General features: G+C 46.2%; 2 protein-coding genes across 4 annotated transcripts in view; both read right to left on the minus strand.

The window, feature by feature from the left end:
• Nucleotides 1–24,072, minus strand: part of LOC102449420 (serpin B6) — a 131,720-nt gene extending 107,648 nt beyond the window's left edge. The window contains exon 1 of one of the 2 annotated variants that reach the window (XM_089776411.1): nt 23,899–24,072. The gene's annotated coding sequence lies outside the window, so the exon portion shown is untranslated. Of the gene's footprint in view, nt 1–23,886 lie in introns of both variants that reach the window. The other variant, XM_075921368.2, reaches the window with a different exon arrangement.
• Nucleotides 274–24,028, minus strand: LOC102450538 (serpin B6-like). Of its 2 annotated transcripts, none has more exons than XM_075921364.2 (7): nt 23,887–24,028; nt 14,989–15,169; nt 11,296–11,433; nt 9,194–9,311; nt 8,213–8,355; nt 1,792–1,959; nt 274–918 (listed from the first exon to the last, which is right to left on the minus strand). In XM_075921364.2, exons 2-7 carry the CDS (start codon nt 15,157–15,159, stop codon nt 514–516), a joined length of 1,143 nt encoding a protein of 380 aa, XP_075777479.2. In that variant the 5' UTR covers nt 15,160–15,169; nt 23,887–24,028; the 3' UTR covers nt 274–513. The 2 variants fall into 2 exon arrangements, with proteins under 2 accessions (XP_075777479.2, XP_075777480.2); XM_075921365.2 differs by lacking the exon at nt 23,887–24,028 and adding an exon at nt 16,312–18,584.
• Nucleotides 24,073–24,391: the final 319 nt, after the last annotated feature.

The following is a 24,391-nucleotide window of genomic DNA, read 5'->3' on the forward strand; positions in this document are numbered from 1 at the left end:
GTACACTTGGCACTAGTGGTGTCTCTGGGCTGCAGCTTTCACACTGGGGCGAGGAGCACAGCTAGACATGGAAGAAACCAGTCTGGTAAATGAGAGATACAGAGGGGAAAGTTGCAAAAAGTACTTGAAGATCAGTCATTTATTTTTCCTCTCCTCACGAGAGGAACTTGCTGCTAAGCAAGTGCAAGTATTAGAACCAAAATTCTAAGGGAATATGAATGTGTACGGAGCGATGGATTAAGCAAGTAGTTACAGCTAAATATGAGCCTCGAATCAAGCTAAAGAATCCTTTATTTAGATATATAGGAAACAAGCAATGTTTTACAGGTGAACTGTGTCAAGTGCCGTTTTCAGTGTTACCCTTTGGAACAGACATTCTGAAATTATCTTGATATTTAGAATTGTTCCTTAGATTTGACTGGAGGACAACAAAAAGCTATTTCAGGCACAAGAGAGAAGGGTGTTTAGGGTTGCTCTATGTACCATAAAACATATATGTTGCAATTTTTCTTTTTAGGGGGAACAAAATCTGCCATAGAACAGGATGTTGCCAGTGGTGGTGTGCCGGAGAAAGAAGATGAAAGGATGGTCAGCAGTGAACCGTGGTCCAGTCCATAAACAACAGAACATGAACGCTACTCCAGTAGCAGCTGCTGCCTCGGTGCCTTCTTCATTCACCTCCACAAATGACTTGTGAACAGCCTCAGACAGAACAAGGTCATTCTTGGCCGACATTCCAGATAAATCCACCTTTGTTTCATCAAAAATATCAGTCATTCCCATGCTTCTCAGAACAGACTTCAAATTGTAAGTTTGCTCCAATTTAAATCTGGGTAAAGACACCTCCACTGTAGTAAGGTCCATCATGTCTGGATTTATCCACTTTGCAAGTTTCTCATCGGTAAGTTCACTTTCCAGCTAAAGAAAAAAGGTCACAAAATTGAAGTGGAAGAAAAGCCATGAATTTATAATCACAAAGCAACGACCGTAGTGTGTCTTTACACAGTGGGAATTAGTATCCTCTCTTGATCTGGAGTGAATGTTACTGCTGTAGTCAGAAGTGAAAAATAAATGACAGCAGAAACATTTTTATTCTTTTTCCAGTATAGTCAAAAGGCTGCCCAGTTAAGCTGAGAGCCCCAGTTAAGCTCTGCTGTATGCAAGTACCATTGTAAAGCCAGATTTCATGGTGACAAGTTAAGGCAACTGAATGTTGTCATTAACAACAAACTGTACTTTGCAGAAGTGGCTACTGTGGGAGAGGCACTACCATGTCGCTGTCTCTTGCCAGCCTGGTAACAATAGAGCACAGAAAGGAAATCAGTAGCTCAGGAGACTTGAGGACTCCCATATGAAACGACTATTAGATAGGTCAGGTATAGTGAGAGAGAGCTCACCCCTCAACAGTTATTAAGGAATATGGGGGTGAAATCCATCAAACAGGAAGTGATCTGTGAATGGAAGCTCTCTAGGATCTCCCTCAGTCAGTCACTCTCTCCATTCTGCTTTCATCCCAGTCCCTGGTGACCCCTCCCCTGGTCAAGAAGTCTCTCCTTTCAGAACTTAACATGTCTCTAGACATCAGAGAGAGCTGGGCGTACTTGACAGTGAGGTATGGCGTTCCCATCTTTTGGGGGACGGGGGCAATGCCTCCTCTGGCTCTCCACCCTGTGCTGACACTGGGGACTTAGGAGCTAGGGGCTTGAAGTCACAGATCTCCATGAGATTTAGTCAAAGGCTCTTCTCTAGCAGGATTTCAGTTGTCTTTGTGTTCTGTACAAAGTGCCTTACCTGTTCCAGGCCAGTGGAATTATCTTGGATTTCATCAGGAAGCAGGATAATCATACTAGTCTCATTATCAACATAAGGGAGCTCAAGGACTTTGGTCTGAAAGTCTGCTATGTATCCCATCTTAAATTCATCTCTCTTGAACATCATTTGCACTGGTTTGCTTTCGTCCTTTTAAAAAAGAGCATTAAATGTCAACAAGTCATACAATGTTGGGCGACACTTGAACAAATTACATAGGACACTTGAAACTAGTACTAGAAAATATCGTAGTTAAGAGTCCTACCATTTCCATTCCTATTTTGGAGGGAGGGAATGAACCAGAATTCCATGAGGCTCTTCCCATTGGTAATGCTTATTCCCTTGAAATTTACATTGAGGAAACACATTTAAATGTATTTTAGTTGCTTAATGTGTACAAACAACTTTTTAGAACACTAAACCTCTGAGTCTAAATAGTTCTATTCCTGGACTGGAGCGTTGTCATGGAAGGGTACAGACTGTTCAGGAAGAACAGGCAGGGGAGAAAAGGAGGAGGAGTTGCATTATACATAAGAGAGCACTGTGATTGCTCTGAACTCCAGTACATAGAGGGAGAAAAACCTGTTGAAAGTCTATGTGTTAAGTTTAGAGCTGCAAACAACAGCAGTGATGTTGTGGTTGGTGTCTGCTACAGGCAACTGAATCAGGTGTATGAGGTAGATGAGGCTTTCTTCTGACAACCGCGAGAAGTTTTCAGATCGCAGGCCCTGATTCTCATAAGGGACTTTAATCACCCTGACATCTGTTGGGAAACCAATACGGCAGTACACAGGCAATCCAGGAAGTTTTTGGAGAATCTTGGGGATAACTTCTTGGTACAAGTGCTGAAGGATCCAATCAGGGGCCGTGCGCAGCTTGACCTTCTGCTCACAAACAGGGAGGAACTAATAGGGGAAGTAGAGGTGGGTGACAACATGGGAAGCAGTGATCATGAGATGGTAGATTTCAGGATCCTGACCAAAGGAAGAAAAGAGAGTAGTAAAATACACATCTTGGACTTCAGAAAAGCAGATTTTGACTCACTCAGAGATCTGATGGGCAGAATCCCATGGGATGCTAACATGAAGGGGAAAGGAGTCTAGGACAGCTGGCAGTATTTTAAAGAAGCCTTATTGAAGGCACAGAAAGCAACCATCCCTACGCGTAGCAAGGGAGGCAAACATGGTAGGAGACCGGATTGGCTTACAGGGGAAATCCTTGGTGAACTTAAGCACAAAAAGGAAGCTTACAAAAAGTGGAAACTTGGACAAATGACCAGAGAAGGGTTTAAATGTAGAGCTCGAGAATGCCAGGGGGTTATCAGGAAGGTGAAAGCGCAAATAGAATTGTGACTGGCTAAGGATGTGAAGGATAACAAGAAAGGTTTCTACAGGCATGTTAACAAGAAGAAGGTGATCAGAGAGGGTGTGCAGCCCCTACTGGATGAAATAGGTAACCTAGTGACAGATGATGTGGGGAAAGCTGAAGTACTCAATGCTTTCTTTGCCTCTGTATTCACGGACAAGGTGGGCTCCCGGACTAATGCACTAAGTGACGCAAGAGGGGATGAAGATCGACAGCCCTTGGTGGGTAAAGAACAGGTTAGGAACTATTTAGAAAAGCTAAAAGTACACAAATCCATGGGTCCAGACTTAATGCATCCGAGGGTCCTGAGAGAGTTGTTAAATGTCATTGAGGAGCTTTTGGCCATTATCTTTGAAAAGTCATGGAGATCGGGAGAGATCCTGGATGATTGGAAAAAAGCAAATGTAGTGCCCATCTTCAAAAAAGGCAAGAAGGACAATCCAGGGAACTATAGGCCGGTCAGTCTTATCTCGGTTCCTGGAAAAATCATGGAAAGGATCCTTAAGGAATCCATTTTGAGGCACTTGGAGGAGAGGAAAGTGATTAGGAATAGTCAGCATGGATTCACAAAGGGCAAGTCATGCATGACCAATCTGATTAGCTTCTATGATGAGGTAACTGGCTCTGTGGACATGGGAAAGTCAGTGGTTGTGATATACCTTGACTTTAGCAAGTCTTTTGATACAGTCTCCCACAATATTCTTGCCAGCAAGATAAGGTAATGTGAATTGGATAAATGGATGGTAAGATGGATAGAAACCTGGCTAGAAGGCCAGGCCCAGCGGGTAGTGATCAACGGCTCGATATCAAGATGGTGGTCAGTTTCTAGCGGAGTGCCCCAAGGTTCGGTTCTAGGACCAGTTTTGTTCAATATCTTTATTAATGGCCTGGATGAGGGGATGGATTGCACCCTCAGCAAGTTTGCAGATGACACTAAGCTAGGGGGCAAGTATCAGAGGGGTAGCCGTGTTAGTCTGAATCTGCAAAACCGGCGAGGAGGAGCATGCTCCTACACTTCAGTTAGTCTATAAGGTGCCTCGCTGCTTAAGCTAGAGGGAGAGATAGATATGCTGGAGGGCAGGGATAGAGTCCAGAGTGACTTAGACAAATTGGAGGATTGGGCCATAAGAAATCTGATGAGGTTCAACAAGGACAAGGGCACTTGGGACGGAAGAATCCCAAGCATTGTTACAGGCTGCGGACCAACCAGCTAAGTAGTAGTTCTGCAGAAAAGGACCTTGGGGTTACAGTGAATGAGAAGCTGGATATGAGTCAACAGTGTGCCCTTGTAGCCACGAAGGCTAATGGCATATTAGGTTGCATTAAGAGGAGCATTGCCAGCAGATCCAGAGATGTCGTCATTCCCCTTTATTTGGCTCTGGTGAGGCCACATCTGGAGTATTGTGTCCAGTTCTGGGCCCCTCACTACAAAAAGGATGTGGACGCATTGGAGAGGGTCCAGTGGAGGGCAACCAAAATGATTAGGGGCTGGAGCATATGACCTATGAGGAGAGGCTGAGGGAGTTGGGTCTGTTTAGTCTGCAGAAGCGAAGAGTGAGGGGGATTTGATAGTGGCCTTCAACTTCCTGAAGGGAGGTTCCAAGGAGGATGGAGAGAGGCTGTTCCCAGTAGTGACGGATGACAGAACAAGGAGCAATGGTCTCAAGTTGTGGTGAGAGAGGTCCAGGTTGGATATTAGGAAAAACTATTTCACTAGGAGTGTGTTGAAGCACTGGAATGAGTTACCTAGGGAAGTAGTGGAGTCTCCATCCCTAGAGGTGTTTAAGTCTCGGCTTGACAAAGCCCTGGCCAGGTTGATTTAGTTGGGATTGGTCCTGCCTAGAGCAGGGGGCTGGACTTGATGACCTTCTGAGGTCTCTTCCAGTTCTATGGTTCTATGATTCTATGGATTCAAGCCTTTTAATTTATACATATTTCAATCTTTGTTTCAAATGGACAGTGTGACAGGGTCAGGCCAGGGAGCTGTTGCAGAGAGAGGAAAAGGCAGCCCAAAAGGGAAAAACCCCTATTAAGAGAAGCAGAGAACTGCAGCACAATTAGATGGAGCTGGGAGGGAGCTGGCTCAGGCAAATTGGGGCCAGCTGACTTCTCTGCTGGCTGTCTGAGGGCCGTTAAAAGCCTCAGCAGTTGGAGGCTGGGAAGGAGAGGGAGAGGACGAAAGGAAGTTGGTGGAGAGGAAGAAACAGGAGAGAACAAGTTTGACCAGCATTAGGTAAAGGCAGCTAAGGAGGGAGCCTGTGGGCACCTGGCCCGGGCTCCCTACGACTGAGACCCTCTGCAAAACCCTAACTTGGGAGGCTAAGGGGAAGAGGCCTCCCCAGTAGTGGCTTAGGGAAGAGAGGCCCTTGCCACAACAGGCAATATCTTCAGCGTAAATAATCGCCAGACAGAATCGAATTGGGGACCTCTGGAGCTGAGTGCATGAGCCTCTAATGCATGAGCTAAAAGCCAACCGATCATGGGCGGTCAGTAGCCTAGGCAAGAGAAGGCTTTGCCCTCCCAAACCGTCATCCTGGTCCGCCCGCACTCCGCCCTCAGAAGGCCTATTGTAGGTGTTCTAGGGGCAGAGTCTTGCTCTGGTGCCGAGGAGGCTCGAGTTGTGCACCCTCTTCTCCTCCACAGTGCTCTGGGGTAGGGTGAGGCCGGGTCTGCGTGAGTGCCCAATCACCCTCCTCGTTGTGGTGGAGGGCGGAACCGCAGCATAAGGGGTGGGGCTCTGGGTGATTCCCTTCACTGACCACCCATGCAGCTGATTATTAGTTATGGCTGTAGAGTAGACTCATTATACTCCCTGTAAGTATTCTCAGTGTCACTAGAAAGGTCAGCACATGACACCCAGAATGTGTGTGGGTTATACTTTCATATTTTGGATTTTTATGCTACCAGTCCCTGGCATGCTATCACAAAAGAAATATCAAACATTTTAGTGATGTTTTAAAAATAACTAAATCTCAAAATTATAAGCAATTCAAACTAGTGGTTTGAAATGCCCTTTTTTAAATCCTCTCTCCCCTACTATTCTTCTTATGGAGCACAAGCTAATGAGGCTTTTTCATTATTTTCTTGTCACTAAAGATGAGGCACAAGTTGAGAAAGTAAAAATTAAATGTTCATTAAATTTTCTAAACCTTACATCTAAACGGTCAGTAAGGAGGAGATTTCAAACATCTGAATGTTAAATTATAGAACCAGGACTGCTATTGCCTGTAAACATATAAAAATGGGATGAATAGAGAGGACCACAAAGCCAGATTTCCTTGTGGATCTTACTGGGTGTTATAAAAAGAGCAGGCAGAAAAAACAGACAGAGAATCTGTAAGTAGATTAATGATCATGGCTCGTAAGAGAAAAAGGGAGTGGATATTATTATGCTAGAACAGCTGTTGATATGTTCAGAGTTGATATCAGAGAGGAGCCTAAAAGTTCAGGTAACATCGGGATTTCTGAATGTTTATCTGAACTCTATTTTTGACAGTTCACCAATGATTAGTGAGCCTAAGCAGGCTGAGGATAAAAGCGAGTTTTACATCCTGTTCTGGAACCACTGAGAATTGGGGCTGTTCCTATGTCTTATAAAGTGAATTCCACAGTTGCGGGTCATCTGATGTCTTACCCTTGAGTTGTTGTGAATGACAGTGCTGTAGTTCCTAATGAATTCCTTTAAAGGTTATATTCATAGTCATGCACAAAATACAGTGATCTAGTAACTCAGTCCAGTTTCATAAATAGCTTTAAAGATTAGGGTTGAAACCTAAGGCCATGTCTATACTTACTGGGGGAATATGGAGAATCCATGCTGTGGAAGTCAATTTTCTGGGATTCAATTTAGTGGTTTAGAAAGACACTAAATTGAAAGCTGAGGGTGTCTCCATCGACTATGATACTCCTTGCAGTTGAAAAGAGTAAGAGAAGTCAATGGAGAGCTATTTCTCCTGATGATATTCCGCTAGAAGGACAGCACTGAAACTCGGCTGACGGTATATCAACCCCAGCTAAGTTGTTATTTACATAGCTGGAATTGCATATCTTAAACTGACCTCTCCCCGCCATAGAGACCTGGCCTCAGCATGTTCCTGTATTCAATGGGAAATCACCACAGTACTGATCCGCCAGCCCCCAAGAAGAAGAAAAGGGAGAACTAAGCAGGGGAGAAAGTAACTTAAATTTCTTACAGCTACTGCTCTATCACAAAGATGAGTCCAGCAGGCAAAGCCATGGCATCCCGGAGCCGGCACAATATGCAACTGCTTAGTCCCAGCTCGAGCTGGCCCTGGGATATAACCCCACTGCACCTCTGCCTTTTAAATGTAGTAAGAGCTTGGCACATCATTTGAAAGGCAGAGCTGCAGCCTCGCTGTGCCTGTGCCTCCCTTGTCTCCTCTCCGCAGCACTGCGGAGATGGTGCTGCGGGAAACGGCTTTTAATCCGTCTCTTGCTCCCGCCACCCTGCTCCACACTTGCTGCCTTTAATATACACAGAAGAAACTGAAGGTGAGTGAAGATCTAAAAACTGAAGGTGGGGGAACCAGTTTCTGTCACTACCCTTAATTCTGTGGCAGTTCTACACACAGGTCAGCAAAAAATTAGAGGGCAGGGCGGTTAAATGCCTTGCAGGATCTCTAACCACTGAACAATTTATGGAATCCCAAACTGTCAAGACTCTTCTTTATCCACATTCTTCCCTTCCATGTTACATTTCTGACTATTGTATCTTCTGTAATTATGTTCAAGGCTAACTCCCTCCAATGCAGAAAATACACTGAGAGGTCCAGCAGAAAGCAGAGAGAGAATGAAGGAAAGCAGGGATACATCTAAATTAACATATTCCATTGAAAATGTAGTTTCAAAGATGTTATTAAAATAAGCAACATTAAAATAATGCTGAGGGTCTGGGATGGGATAGAATAGAATAGAGGAGTATAGGAAAGTGTGCTTAGGGCATTCCTGATTAAATGCATTTCTTCTTTCCTCTGGGTGAAGAGTAGTGCAAACTTAGTGAGGTTTCCCTACTTCATACCTTGTTAATTTTAAATTGCATTTCCACTGTCCCGTATTTGTCGAATGGAGTTGCCCAATTGCCTTTGAAGTACATGGCGTTCACCAAGATTAGTCGGGTCATGGAATCAACAACACCCTGAGCCAGCAGATTCTGGATTTTACCTTTAGGACACATGAAAGGAAGAAGAGCTTTTAGTTAATATGCACCTATCCACCTACTTGTGTTATTAACTACAGTATTGACTACTAACTGCACAATACAAGTTGTTAAATTGTGGTTATCTGGTTAATCATGTAGCTGATACAATTGGTATCGACTACAGATTAGTCGATAAGGGGTCACTTTGCAGAGCCTCAGCAGGGATAGCTCCTAGAGCCGGCTGGAGCCCGTATGGAGAAATCCCGGTTCGCTCTGGCTCCAGGAGACACCTGCATTTTAGTGGCTCCACATTTTAAATGTGGTAAGAGCTGGCAGGCTCTTAGTACATTTAAAATGCAGAGGCGCAGCATCCTGCCAGTACGAGTCAGGACTGCTCAGTCCCGGCTCATGCCGAGTCCAGCTGCCCCTGTTCATAGTGGCCAGGACTGGATGGGAGCAGGGGCTTCTGCCAGAGAAGACCCTGTTTGTGGCCAGCTCCAGCTGCCATGAACAAGGGCTGCTGACAGAGCACCCTCTGCCAGCGGCGAACCTCGGCCCAACATGGACAGCAGCTACTTCACAGCAGCCTCTCCTATTCCACCTTCCCCACCCTCCGCTGCCTCTCATACAGAGGCGGCAAGGGGCGGGGGAAGCGAGTAGTTGAGTACTCCATTCGACTGTCCAATAAGCTTATGCTTATCGAGTACCTGAGTAGTCTACTACTTACTAAAACCCTAACAAGAACTACATTTTAATCTGAAGGATTCACTTCTTTTTTTCCCTCTTTCCTTTATTGTATCTTTTCTATTGCCATACACTTTTTAAGAAGGCGCTAGCTGTGAAATTTTGTAAGCTACTTACCTTCAGTTTTTTCTTCTACCCAGGCATTTATATGTTTTCTGGAATCTTCTGCAGCTCCACAGAAGTCAACTCGCTCCAGCCCTGCATAGTAGAATTCCTGGCAGGAGTCTATAAATGTCTATGACAAGCAAAGGAAGTTATCTTAACAGTATATTTTGTAGTGGGCAGTTGTAAAAGATTCAAACATAGAATCTTCCTCTTCTCCCGCTCCTTCAGAAAGAGTCACTGTGGACACAACTTGTTATCACTTCTTTTCAAACTGTACATTTCATTTTCTTTTATTACATTTTTACTCGGACCAGCTGGCTTAATAACAGATCAACAACAGCACTGCATGCTCCAGTTGGAGAATACCAGGCCTTGTAAATTGGTCTACAGATGAAGCATTTTGTAATTCTCCAAGAGACCCTCAGACTTGATATAATTCAGAAGTGAAATGTCCCGGGGTTCATTTCTGTATCTTTTCTGTATCATATATCTTTTTTGGACCATAATACTCTGCTCTTCAGCCTTATGAAAGGCCTCTTGTGCAAATGTCAATAGGTCAGTAACTATGTGCTTAGGAGAAAAGCATGTTTTCTCTCTCCAAATTGTATTTTGAAGTCTTCTGTTTTATGGACCTACTGCAAAGATACCAAGTTTAAATATTTAATCACAGCGGTCTTAACTTTAATTGAAAAGAGGAATTCTTGATCTGATCCAATTTTTACTGGCAGACCTTTTTATTAACAACATTTCATGGATTGGGAAGGATAAGTTTGATTGCCATACTGAAAGTGCAAGTTTATTTCTTAGAGTTTAAAACTTGCGTGACTTTCTACTATCTCTTAATTTTCAGATATGAAGCATGAGAGTTAGAAAGTGTAAGTTAAAATCAGTGTGTGATGGGGTGGACTAGGCCTTGATACCCCCTGTTGGAGGCCTTGCTGCACCTTGCCAAAGGGAAAAAAGCAGAAGAGAGGTCCTCCAAGCAGGATAAAGGTGGCTGCAGCAGAAGGAACTGATCAGGGTTGCTGGGCAAGGGCCTACCAGTTCCTCACTGGAGCTCAACCCAGCCAGATCTCGGATCTGACTAGGAGGACAGCAGCACGTAAGCCAGCTCTGAGTGCGAGCTGAACTTTAGACCTGGTTAAGACCTAGGTCCAGGGACTGAAGACTGGCTACAAAACTCTGCAGAACCTGGGACAGAGGCTATGTCTAGACTGCAGGCTTCTTTCGAAAGAGGCTCTTTCGAAAGCATCTTTCGAAAGAGCCTCTTTCAAAAGATCGCGTCTAGACTGCAGGCGGATCTTTCGAAAGAGAAATCCGCTTTTTCGAAAGAGAGCACCCAGCGAGTCTGGATGCTCTCTTTCGAAGACGGCCTCTTTACATTGAAGAACGCCTTCCTTCGAAAGAGGAACTTTCGAAGGAAGGCGTTCTTCCTCGTGAAACGAGGTTTACCGCCATTGAAGGAAAAGCCGCGTTCTTTCGAAATAATTTCGAAAGAACGCGGCTTAAGTCTGGACGCAGGGGAAGTTTTTTCGGGTCTGGACACGGCCTGGGTCTCAAAGTCCTGAGAGAAAGAGTGGGAAGGAGCAGCATCTTGAGGAAGTGGCCCAGGGAGCAAGGTAGCAGTAAGCACTATAGACTCTGAGCAAACAACTGGTACTCACAGGGTCCCTGAGCCAGAACCCAGAGGAGTGGGTAGGCCTGGATCCTCCCAGACCCCACAGCTGCAGAAAGGGGGATGAGAAGACGCCTGGTCCAAAAAACAGACCAGAAATCTTTCGGGAACATCTTCACCAATTTCAGCTGGGCCAATAATTGAAGTAGCGTCTTCAGCCCCAGAGGGGCATTTAGAGGAGAGTGACCCCTTTACACAGGAGTACACTTTTCAGATATATTTTTGAAGGAAAATGTACACCCCAGTATCTGTTCAGTGCTATGGACTGTCAAACAGTCAGCTGAGCACACAATTGAATATTACAAGGAGACTGGTTTTGGCTTCTCCGGTCTGAACGGCATAGTGCCTGGAGATTAAGCCAGCACCTTTCCTTTGCACTCAGAAGTGGAACCACAGAAAATGTGTCATAACATAAAAACCAACTGAATATTTGACTTACTGTAAGAATTTGACAAGTCTTATCCCCATAGAGCCGGTTGGCAATCCTAAGCGCATACTTAGTGCCTGGTCTGTTAATTTCAGAAATAAGTGACTGATACCCATCATGAATCTCTTCAGGTTTGACCAAAGAAAGCACCTGTAGAAAGAGAAAGATATACACTCGGCATGACCCACGTGTGTAATATGCACGTTGGAAGAGGTCAGTACAATGCCTTTCAGCCCTTAAAGATGAAAGCTGCATCCTGAATACCCAAGTCAGCCCTAAAAGGGAAACAATTTCGCAGGACCCAACACGTTTGCAGCTCATTGTGCAAGTTAGAAGAGGAAAAGCTGTGAAATTAACATAGCTGTTTTGAAGTTTCAAAACATGAATTTAAAGTCGCTTCAGGTCTCATACCCTGTGTCTATATACCCATGCCAATTTTGTTGCTTAATAGTTAATTTTTTTAATTTGTTTCATTGTGTGAAACAGTCTAACAAACAAGAAAATCTCTCTATGGAAAAAAAAAAGCAAAACACAAAGTGCTATCAAATGAACATGTAAACAAACGGTGAAAAACTGACTCACTTCCCCCTAATCTTAAGGGGTATTTCCAACGCTATTGGGTAAAAAGAATTCAGACAAGGTATGATTTCAGTTGACTATATCCCTTTTAACATTCCTTTCCCAAAAGCTGCCAGCAATGTTTTGGATCTATGCCTTCAATTCAACCATTACCACAGGATCCTGCTTCCTTGTAACAGGGCCTCCATTTTCCATTCCATAATGGATTTTTTTATTGCAACATTTCATGTTTGTATCGTTCCTTTCCCCCATTATTTTTCTTATTCTTCTTTACTAAAATGAAGCAACTGACAGTATAGGATGTACCTTCCAAAAAAGGGCTAAGAGGACCGTGCATGTTCTTGGATCAGAGAGCCCCGGAGGCCTAGAGGCAGGAGGGCCATCCAGGAGTGGGGCCGGGCTGAAGCAGCAGGAACAGGGCAGGAGCTGGGGCTTGCACCAGCTGTCAGCTGCTTGCAGTAGTGAGCCTCTGGCCAGAACTAGCAGCAGCCCCCAGCAGCCAATGGCATTGGGACAGGGGCTGGTGGCAGCCCCTTGCAGCGCATGGCTGGGGCCAGAGCCTGGTCAGCCCCTGGCAATGGGGCCTGAACTGTGACTGAGGTTGGACCTGTGGCAGCTAATAGCAGCGTGGGGCTGGGGCCCAACGGCTGCCCGGCAGGCAGTCCAGCTGGGATGGTGGCAGGAGAACCAGCAACCCTACAGGCTGGGGTCGGGGGTAGTGAAGGTCAGCAAGGGCAATGGAGCTGGCAGCGCAGATGATCAGAAGGCTGGAGGAGCCAGTGGCAGAGGCCTCCCCTGCTCTGGCAAATTCCATGATTCGGGACCAGTCCGGTCCTGAGGTTGCCAGACCAGGGAGGTCCAACCTGAAGAGTAGTTAGCAAAATACAGAATACATTGAAAAACAGATCTGACACTTATCTGAGTTGAAACCTTAGCGAAACGAAGAAATGATCTGGACGACCTAGTGCTCCAGCACATCGGTCCTTTGCTTTAACATGAGCAGCCTTTATTTACTAGAGATCAGTATGACTCTTCTAGAATGAAACATTGTAATGCAGCAAGACACCCAGAAAAGCCTTTCCAAAGGGAAAACTTTAGCTCTGTGTTGCTTCATTGCATGTACGTAGGCAAATGCCCAAAGGACAGAAATGGCGCAAGATCCCAGAAGCTACCCAAAGGGCCAAACAACCCACAGAGGGCAGATGGGTGGCTCACCAAGGGAACTGCCCTCATAGAACACAAAAGACTAAATTCAACCAAATGCAGCCTGGGATAATTGTGGGACACCCACAATAGGTCTCCAGGCTGAATTCAGTGATGTCAGGTCTCTTAGACCGATGGTTTTAAAATCAAGATCAGGCCATATTCTCTTTTTATTTCCATAGGTGTAAAAATACTACCCCCAAATGCTGGACTGGCTTAAAAGTAATAACTGCTAAAAACTGCCATGATATGACTGTCATAGAAATTGCAGACCTGTTGTGCTGGTTGATTTTTGAGCAAAAGATTTTGCTGACACAGAATAAGAGAATGTTTCCATCTGCTGGTGCCTATATTTTTTTTAGCAAACTCTACTAATAGTTAATCCACTTAAACAAAAGACACATAAAAGCATGTTCTAGAACTCCTAACAGATTACAAGAAATTAGTTTCAACCCCACCCTATTTTACTGTTGAAGCTGAAAGTTTAGACAAACTCTTCCTCTCCTCTAAGTCAAATAAAGAAAAGGACTTCTGTGTTAATAACCTCTTGGCAGCCAGATCTCAGGACCTCAACTTCATTGTCTTTCTTGATTCCTGCCAATTTTGCCACTATTGATCACTCTCCTTTACTAAATCTTGTTCCCTCTTAGCATTTGAGACTGTCTTTCTTAGTTCTCCTCTTAGGCCATGTCTACACTACACATAAGATCGAAGTAGCCGCAGTTGATCTTCCAGGGTTTGAATTAGTGAAGACAGGAGAATTTGAACTGAGAGGGCACTCCCATGGATGCCAGTAGTCCTGCTTCTACGACGAGTTAATAAGTCAAAAGGAGAGTGTGTTCCCTTCAACTTCCTGCAGTGTGGACAGCGCCAAAGGTTAAGTTGAAATATTTCTATTTAAGTGACACAATTCACGTAGTTGAAGTTGCGTATCAGAATTCGAACTTATCTCCTAGTGTAGATCTTAGCTCTTTGCTTGACCAATTAATGGGACTTCAGAGCTCCATACTGGGCACCCAACTCTTCTATCCTGCCCCCTCTTCCTTTCTAGAGGTTCTGAGTGCTCATTGAAACAGGATTTGCCATGAAGAGCTCAGTGATCCAGGCCTGCATTTGCAAAAGCAATAAGTAATTTTTTTGGTTACCCAAACTTGAGGTTGATTTTAAGAAAATGCTCCTGGCTATGTATTTAAGGCATATGTAAAGATTACCAGTTTGATATAAATTCTAGAGACTTTGAAGTTATCTAAATCTTTAGGCAACTAGACAGTCCTCTCGCAGTGCTGGCAAAATTCTACTCTCAGGCGCACTAGGGTTACGTTTACACTGCGGGCTAAAGTCAAATTAAGATATGCAACTTCAGCTATAGTAATTGCGTAGCTGAAGCTGAAGTAGCTTAACTCAGCTTTAGGCGCTGTCTACACAGCAGGAAGTCGAAGGAAGATCACTCTTCCTTCAACTTCCCTTACTCCTTGTGAAATAAGGCTTACAGAAATTGGAATGAGAAGCCCATTATTTCAAAATTATTTTGAAAAAACGGGTTTGCAGTGTAAGTGTGCACTCTCTTATAACTTGAGTTATTTTAAAATAAGTGTGCAGTGTCGACATAGCCTAGGACTGTGTTTCCCAATTTTAATTGGCCACGGAACCCCTAGGGTTGCCTTATTTAAAAAAAAAAAAAGCTCCTGCCACGTTTCGTCTAGCAAAAAGAAAAAAAAAAGAGAGAGACCCACAGGTCTGTCCCTTTAAGAAGAGGAGTGCCAGCTCTTTACGGAACCCTTGCCGTCACCAATTGGGAAACACTGGCTTAGGAGGATAAGGGAAGTTTTGCATAAGTACAGGGTACAGAACATACAACGGAGAGCTGTGGATGAGATTCTAGAGAAAAGTTATGTTAAGTGGGTCACATTTATCCAGACATACCTTTGCCATCTGGGCTGCAGTGTTACCTTTTGCACCCAAAAAAACCATGGCCAAAGCAGAGGAGATACTCAAAGGAGAAAAGAATAAATTCTGTGTATTGGCATTTTCACTCAGCTCTTTGAATAGGCTGAGTGCAAAGTTGGTGTTTGCTTTACTGAGGTCTGAATCCATGGTTCAGAACCTGTAAGATAAAACATGAAGGAAAGATCATATAAGATAATGAGTATTTAACGTGCCATGTTCTCAGCTGATACAAAATGCCGTAGCTTCACTGAAGTCAGAAGAACTACATGGTTTTACACCACTTCACATTCTAACACAGTGTCAAATACTTTTAGGGACCATGTGCACACACTTTCTCTCTCTCAAAATGGAATTTATATAAGAACCTTCTGATAACAAGAGAGGCAAACTCACACAAATTGCAAAGTTTTTCAATTCTCTAGGATTCATGTTAACTTTTATAAGCAGTATACACTGTTTTTCAGGAATTCAGTAATGTAGCCTGTAGGGCTAACCTGCTTTGCTTGCTTATAGATACATTTATTTTCTTACATAAATGTATGGTTTAATTATTTGTTCATTATAGTAATTTTATAGTAAAGTTATTTTGCTATTCTGCAAGGGACCTACAGGACAGATCGTATATGCTGAGCTAAGGCAATATTCGTATTTTTCACCCAGATAACACAGTTCAGCTTATATATGTCTAGGACCTACACTTATTATCTAGATAGCAAAATCAACTTATGAGGGAGGTGGACTATTTAGGCATTAAGATTAGTCTCTAAACTTTGTCTCTAAATATTGTCTTTCTAATGCTCATTTAGTTTATTGTAGGTTTAAATAATTAGTTTAAATAAACTGAGCTTTAATAGTTCTTCACATTAGCTTCAGTGTTTCCCACCCGAGAACTGAGGCACCTGTACCTGAACTGTCCAAGCATGCTGGAAGCAAGCCTGGTCCTTTGTCTCTTACCACCAGGTTAAAAAGAATGGGTGTGAGTATATTATCCACAGCTTTATAGAAACACTGTGTGTATCTTTAGACTAATAATACCGTATTTGTAACACTGATTCATTCTATCATTCAATTCCTATTTGATTCCTATTCCATATATTTTAATACGGACTGTCTCTATGCAAAACAATATATGTACATAAATCAGACACAAAGAATGGTAACATTTAAAAACCAGTAGGAGAGCACTTCAACCTCCGTGGACAGGGCTGGCTTTAGGCTGATGCAGCTGATTCCCCGGAATGGGGCCCCACGCCAAAGGGGGCCCCATTCCCAGACATGCGACGCATGCGCAGTGCTCACCTCTCCAGGCGCGTGGTTCATGCGCAGGGCCCCGGACACGCGGCGCATGCGGGACCCCAGCCCCGGAATTGGGCCCCGTGCTTCTTAAAGCCGGCCCAGTCCCTGGACACTCAGTAACAGACTTGAAAGTTGCCATACTTTAGCAAAAACATTTCAGAAACAGACTTCAGCCTGAAACTGCAGAGATGGAATTCATATGCAAACTTAACCCTACCAGACTGGGTCTGAATAGAGACTGGGAGGGGCTAGCTCACAACAAAATGTAATTTTCTCTCTTTTGGTATTCTCACCTTCTCATCAGCTGTTGGGAATGGGCCACATCCCCCCTGATTGACTTGACTTCCTTAGTACTGGTCCTCCCCATAGTAATGTAACACACTCATCTTTGCATGTGTAGATATACTTGCCAAACTGAAGTTTCCACTTCATGCATCTGATGAAGTGTGTTCCAGCCCACAAAAGCTTATGCCCAAATAAATTTGTTTGGCTGTAAGGTGCCACAGGACTTCTCGTGGTTTTTGCTGACACAGAATTACATGGCTATCCCTCTGAAGCTTGTCATCTGGATTAAAGCTCTTTAACCCAGTTTCAGGGCATTGTTACCAGGTAAATGAATTATCCGACCTCTTCTGTTTTACAAAAATCCTATTAGGAAAAGAACACTATTCCCCAGCTCCCATAGACAAATGCATTTATTTACGGTATACAGCCCCACGTACACCATGGGCCGTACTATTAGGCCTAGTCACTCATACTCCTTTCATCACCATGATAATGGAGCTGCATTTTAGTTTCCCAAACAGTGGAATCTATATGTGTGCTGGCTCAGACTGCTACATGTCAGAGGGAATAAACTTCTGGGATCTCATAAAAAGGCATCACTGGTGTTTGCCCTGGGCTCTGAGTGATGGATAAGTCCCAATATTAACAATGTGAGTCTTTGGAATTCAGAAAACATTTCTAGGTCTATGGTCAACACAGTCTGATCTAATCTAATCCTAAGAACTAATCTCAGGATCCTGACAACTGCTGCAGGCTTTACAGTCATGCAAATTTGCAGTGTCTTTCTCCTGTAGTTACTGAAGCTGAAAAAGAGAAAAAAATCAAAATTAGGGAAAAAATCCAATGTATTTGAAAACTAACCTGCATATACATGAAAATAAATGAGAGAGCTTTTTTCGAATTGATATCACATTTAAAAACTATCACCGAGATATTAAGAGGTTATATGTTAAAAGAGCATCTCATTTCTTATTGTTCATGATATTGCACTCCAACACCCCTTACCCAAACCGTCCCGTTCCCTACACTCTACTAATGCTAGCGAGTATCAAGTTTGTACACGGCTCAGATTTTAAGGGTCATAGTGGTCTCTCAGAACCATCTGCACAGCCCTAAGAGCTTCACTCTCTTTATGAGCATGAGAAGATACTTCAAAAATGCTCATCAGGGCAACATCAACCCCATAACTTGTGATTGAACTACCATATATCTTTTAGAAATACATCCAATCTTAATTTTAAAACGAGAAGAGTTTGAGAAGCCATCGAGTCTTTTGGTAAATTATTCCAATGATTCATTATCCTTCCTGATAAAACCTTTAGTTTCTATTTGATTTTTTTCAAGCTTCAACTTCCAGCTAAAGGATTTAGAATATATTTCTGTCTGAGGGTATGTCTACGCTACAGCGTTATTTCAAAATATCTTATTTTGGAATAGATAATTCGAAATAGCATATTTCAAAATAACGCCTTTACACACAAATTGCATTTCAAAATAGCGTTTTTCTATTTTGAAATAGCGCGTCCACACTGATAGGACGCTGAATCGCACTTGAGGCTGGCAGGGCATCGGGTCAGGAGTTAGCCTCAGGCAGCAGCCACACAAGGTATCTGAGGCTTGTGCTTAAAGGGACACTCCCCCGCCTCCCACCCGGACAGCCGGTTCTCAGATTTCCCTGCTTGCTTGCCTACCTCGATGAGGGACAGCAAAGCATATTGTCTCTGTATGCTCGGTTGCCCTCACTTGGGCCACCACAGCACTCTGCAACATGGAGGTGGAGCTGGAGCTGGAGCTGCCCCTGGACACTCTGGTGTTTCTTTTGGATGCGCTGCTGCGAGCCTGGCTGCACTTTCTGCAGGCTGCCATCCAGGAGATCCATCGGGGGGCTGTCAGTATCCAGGAGGCCCTGCGGGAGAGCTTCCACCCTAAGGAGCACTAAGAGTCTCCCTGGTCTGCCCCATTGTGCCTCATTCCTCCCTCATGTCCTTCCACTTACCCTCCCCCCGCCCCCCCAACCCCCTACCTGATGTAAAATAAAATACACGTTTTTTCATAAACACAAACTGTCTTTATTTAACAAAACTGTGAGCGGGGGAATGAAACTCTGGTGAGACTGGGGAGAGGAGGCTGGCAAGGGGAGGAGAGAGGGTGGGAGAGGGAGAAACCTGGGAGGAGGGAGCTGGAAGGGGGAAGCAAGGGAAAGAAGGGGGAGGGGAAGCTCCAGGCTCTTGCCAGACCAACTTGATTTTCATGCTAACCTGCTCCTGGGTTCGCATGTGGCCTTTGGTGGCCAGGCTGGCAGTTATCCTGCCATAGACGGCTGTGTTCCTCTGTCTTGCACGGAGATTGTGGACGTTGGGGGCATCCCCACCAAACCTGAATAAGGTCCATGATCTCCGCCCTGGACCAGGAAGGCACCCACATTCTCCAGGTCCTGGTAGGCTCCTGGGAGCTGGCAGACTGCTCCTAGGGAGCAGTGAAGGGCTGGCTGCCAGTTGCTTGCTGGCTCATGTTTTGGGGCCACTGGATCAGGGGCAGTGACTGCAGGCTCTGGGCTGGCGGGCTTGGAGCTGGCACAGGCACTGTGGCCAGAATCTATCCCTTTAAGGGCTCCGGGGAGGGGGGAGGAAGAGGAGTGTTCTTGGTTGAGGCTGGAGTGGCCACTAGGGCACCCTAGGAAGGCTGGAGGCCTCCTATTTCAAAATAAGTGTGCACACAGCATTTATTTCGAAATAGCTTTTTCAAATTTGGTGTTATTCCTCGTAGAATGATGTTTACCAAATTCGAAATAAGGAAAATTGTTTCAAAATAAGGGCTGCTATTTCAAAATACCTTTGCTGTGTAGACATACCCTGATAGATTAAAGAGCCAAATATCTTCTCTCCATGTAAGCACTTCACCCATGCGTGAAATACCTTTCTTGAGCTAGTCTGCAAAGCAATTTCAGTCCCTTAATTTAAATCTTTCCTTAAGGAACACTCCATATATGATGTCTAAACATCAGCCAAGTGATTACTTATTTGTTGTAGGTTTTGGCAGAGCACCCATAAGAAGTATGTAGGCACTTAAGATTGTGAGAAAGTTAAGGGTAGCTGGAAATAGTCTGTTTCTCACACAAAAAGAGCAACGGAACAAAATAACATTGTGTTACTAAAACATTTTGTAAACAAGACATGAAAAAATTCAATGTCCTCATTTTGTTGTAACCTCAACAGAGCACCCATTTTTAATCATTTTAAAGTGAGGTGTACTGGATTCCCTCCACGCTACAGGAGGAAGAACCACCCTCTCTGTAGAAGTGGAGAAACAGGGCAGGTAGGACAAAAGATGGAGTCCCTAATTCAGTGGGAGCTGAGCTAGAAAAAGAGACAGATGTGTCCTGCTTGCTGCTGCCCACGGACTCTGCTGCTGAACGAGGCGGCTTCCTGGACATGAAGAGGCCTGATGCCGAGGAGCTGGAGCGGATGGGACTCCTGGCAGCCAAATATCTGGACAAACCAGAGAAACCTGATCCGGAGCTCAGGTAGGAAGCAGCCCAGGGGTTTGGATGTAGAGGTGTTGTGACTTGACAGCAGATCGGAGTATTGTAGGAGAATCCCTGCTGACCCAATGCTGGGATACCCTGTTACTGATAGGGCTCAGGGCTAGTACACCAGTACTCCTGTCCCGTCACTCCTGGAGTAGCAGCTCCCCACTGGATCACTATCGATGCTTTGCCAGCTTTCTCCTGCCTGGGGGTGAAAGCAGCTGGTCTAGTTACTGGCTCTACCTGCCCAGAGGGCCGAGGACTTATTGGGAGTTAAGCCTGTTCTGAGAGCCAGGACACTACAGCTACTCTACTAAGTCCCCTAATAGTAAACTGAGGTAGCGTGGCCTCCCTTTGATCCATAGGGAGTAGGGGAAGGGCCTCTGACCCATTACAGAAGAATATTATGGCATTGTTGGGGGGGAAATACCTGTTTGAATTAATGTTAACAATTATTCTCAATTCTCCCAATACAGGCAGTCTCCGACTTACGCGGATCCGACTTATTCCGCACATACGAATGGGGCTTTCTCGCCCCGGAGCTCACAGGCAGCGGTCAGCCACCTCGACCTCCGGGGCGAGAAAAGCTGCTCCTGGTGCCCCTGGTCTGCTGGGGACCGTCTCCAGCAGACCAGGGGCACCGCGAGCAAACCCGCAGCCGCGGCTGGGTCCCCCGCTTCTGAGGCTTTGCCAGAGTTGCTCTGCCCCGGGCTTCTTGGAATCAGCTGCTGATCAGTTTCAGCAGCAGCTGACTTGGGGTTCTTAAGTTGAATCTGTATGTAAGTCAGAATTGGCGGTCAGTTTCAGCAGCGGCTGAATCTGGACGCCAGTTCCGACTTACATACAGATTCAACTTAAGAACAAACCTACAGTCCCTATCTTGTACGTAACACGGGGACTGCCTGTACTATGAATAATTTGAGTTTTAAAATTCAAATGTTTTTAAAATTGTTTATGCATATCTAAAAACTGGACAGGCATATTTGGGGGTTCCAAAAAGGATGGAGCTAGGTTATTCTCAGTGGTGGCAAATGATAGAACAAGGAGCAACAGTCTCAAGTTGCAGTAGAGGAGGTCTAGCCTGGGTATTGGGAAAAATTATTTCACAAGGAGAGTGGCAAAGCACTGGAATGGGTTACCTAATGAGGTGGTGGAAGTTCCATCCTGAGAGGCTTTTAAGCCCCAGCTTGACAAAGCCCTGGCTGGGATGATTTAGTTTGAGGTGGACCTGCTTCAAGCAGGGAGCTGGATTAGATGACCTTTTGAAGTCTCTTCCAACTCTAATCTTCTAAAATTCTATCCCTCTGCTCTTAAATGGGTGAGTAATGAGAACAAAGACAAGAAGCAATATTTAACAAGTGGCATTGTTTTTGTAGATATATCGGTATCTAAAAAAAAAATCAAAGGTGCCAATCCTGCAATAAATCTGCAGGTGTGGATCTCTGCAGCCTCTCAGAGCTCCAAAAAGCTGACCACTTCCACCATGCTCCTTAAAAAGAAAAAACATGATTTACACTGAAGTAATACGTAAGACTGGTGATCACAACATGACATAACCAGAATGTGCTTAATACAAGCAGTGAGTCCAAAACTAATCCCAACATTTCAATTAAAATTTAATTCAAGATCATGATCTAATCCTCCAATCAGTTTGTGCTGTCTGGTTTTATAGACTTACTGCAGACAAGTTGGGGGAGATAATGGCTTTGATTGGCTTAAGACATTGCCATAGGGCCCAGTCTCATCCAGAACAGCACTTTATGCCACTATACAGAGCAGTTGAACATAACAGCGGTATGTTCATTGCAGATTTTACTGCCTTCATTCCAGGGCTGCAGGGATTCATTTAGAGTCAGGTGCTGTGTTTTAGTGCCTCAGTAAATAGCAATGACTTTCAGGCACCTCCCATTGCCCAAACCTCTCCCACAAGAGTCAGCAACCAAGGCAGAGCCAGTGTACGTGCTACGGATTTAGTAAATCCCGATGTTCTGCATGTATCCCACACTCCAGTTCTGTCCTACCCCAGCGACGACCGAAGCAGGGATGATTCCCCAGGCCCACCAACATCAGTTCTGGGCCACAGTGCCAAATGGTTAATGGGCCCCCATTCACAGACAAGCCATGGACCGCATGACAATAGGGTGGTACCCAGTGAGCTGCAAGCACTGCCAGGACTTCCACAGCAGGCCCACCCAGTAGGGCAGAGGTAGCCAAACAGTTAGAAAACAAAGAGCCAAAAGAGCCATGGATAGTAGTGGGAAAAGCCACACATCCCTCTCCCAGAGCCAGGCACCTCCAGCCCTCCCTGCAAACCAATGCCCTCCTCCTCCCGCAGAGCCAGGCACCCCCAGGACCCTCCCATTCTAACCCAATGTCTGAGTCTCACCGGAGCTGCCACCGCCACATACATGCTCTTCTCACTCCAGGAACTGGGACACATGCACAAAGCATGCATGCAGCTCCAAATGAGCAGTAACCCTGGGAGATGCATTTCTCTGAGCAAAGAGCCACAGGTTGGCCACCCCGCTGTAGGACTTCCAGGTGTCGAATTATGCAGACCTGAAGACCTTGCCCCAAACCCTGCCTTGCCCTGTCCCTGGGGCTACTCTCCCTGCCCTCCGACATCTGTTCTCTCCACTCTCACTCACTTTCACCAGGTTGGGACAGAGGATGGAGGTTTGCGTGCTGGGGCTAGGGATCGGGGTGCAGGGAGGAGTCAGGGATAGCCATCTGATGTCAGATGGCTCCTGAAAATGGCTGGCACGCCCTTTGGCCAGGCCTGCTGAGAGAAGAGCAGAGGCTGCTGTTGCCCCAGGACCAAGCAGTTTTTTTAAGTCCTGGGTCTCCCAAACACCACTATAGCTCCTGCATGAGCGGAAGCAGTTGGAGCCCCAAGTCTTCTAAATCGCCACTGGAGCACCACCCTCTGGGCAGCTCTCAGGGTTGCCCTGAGTGGCACAGGCCAGCGCCTTTCACCCAAAGCCCCACCCCTTCCAGGAGCACCGATTTCCACTCCCCCACCACCTAGGTGTTCATCAAATCTGTTGGTGCCCCTGCCTCTGGCAGTAGCTCCAGGGTGGAGGGGCCACTGCCTGCAGTCACCACTCTCCTAATTCCCAGCCCATGGGAGCTGCAGAGTCATCACTTGGGCAGCCCCTGGTGACACACATGGGCAGGAAGCCTGTCTTAGCCCTGCTGCGCTGCTGGCGGTAGCTGGGGACCCCGGGGCTCCATTTATTTCTCCCAGGCCTGCGCAGCCCAGGCATTGTGCACAGAATCACAGGTTCCAGGGACCATCAGCCTCCTCCTGCCCCGGGTCCTGCTGGCAGGAGGAAGCCACCGGCTGAGTCACGTCTCAGGGCAGGGACAGGCCAGAGACACCTGGTGGGAGCTGGGGATTCAGTTTGCGGGGCCTGGTCTCTCGGGCCCTGACTGCCGCCCTGTGCCCACCCGCGCACGGGCACCCTCCCCCCGGCAGGCGCCGCCGCCCCGCAGCGCAGGAACAGGTGGCGCCGCCGCACCCGGCGGGCAGCGCTTCCAGCACCGCGTGGGATGCGGCCGCAGGCGCAGCGCGGTATCTGCAGGGGACGCTGGTGCCGCTCTGGGTCCCGGCTCCTCCCCCGCGAGACCGGGCCCCAGGGTGGAAATCCCGGGCCCCGCCGCTTCCCCGCCCGGCGCTGGGTCCGCGAGCCGCGCCAGGAGCCCGCCCCGCCCGCAGCCGGGCCCGCGGCAGAGGCGCCAGGCAGGGAATGGGGGGGGGGCGGTACCGGTGCGGGGTCCTGCTGCTGCTGCTGCTGCTGCTGCTCTTGCCGGCGTCGCTGTGGCGGCGGCAGCGGGGCTGAGAGGGGCGGTGGCTTCGGGCGGGTGTTAGCGCCGCGGCGCCCCGGGATCCCTCCTCCCGGAAAGGCGGGGAGCCCGCCAGGGGCGTTGTAATCGCCCAGCCTCCCTCCGGCTAGTCAGACCTGCTGCTTGTGGGCAGGCAAGTGCCTAGGCCTGGCTAAGCTAGGCAAAGCTCGCTCGCCTTTTAGACAACACCATTTTAAACACCACTTTGCACCCCAACGCAGACAAAGGCATTTTTAAAACTCTTAGCTGGGGTAAATATTGCTGAGCCCTGGCATCTCTAACGTGACAGCTCATTGCCCTGGCACCTCTAGGCGTGCTGCAACCCTTACCTAGGTAAAAACATTGCTTGAGCACATAGCACCTCCTTCGTAATACATTAAGTGCCGGGCATAACTAGCCCTAGTTAATTGTCATTGTGGAGTGATA

Source organism: Pelodiscus sinensis, chromosome 2 (assembly GCF_052426305.1).
Source record: "Pelodiscus sinensis isolate ZL-2025 chromosome 2, ASM5242630v1, whole genome shotgun sequence".
NCBI classification, from domain to species: Eukaryota; Metazoa; Chordata; order Testudines; family Trionychidae; genus Pelodiscus; species Pelodiscus sinensis.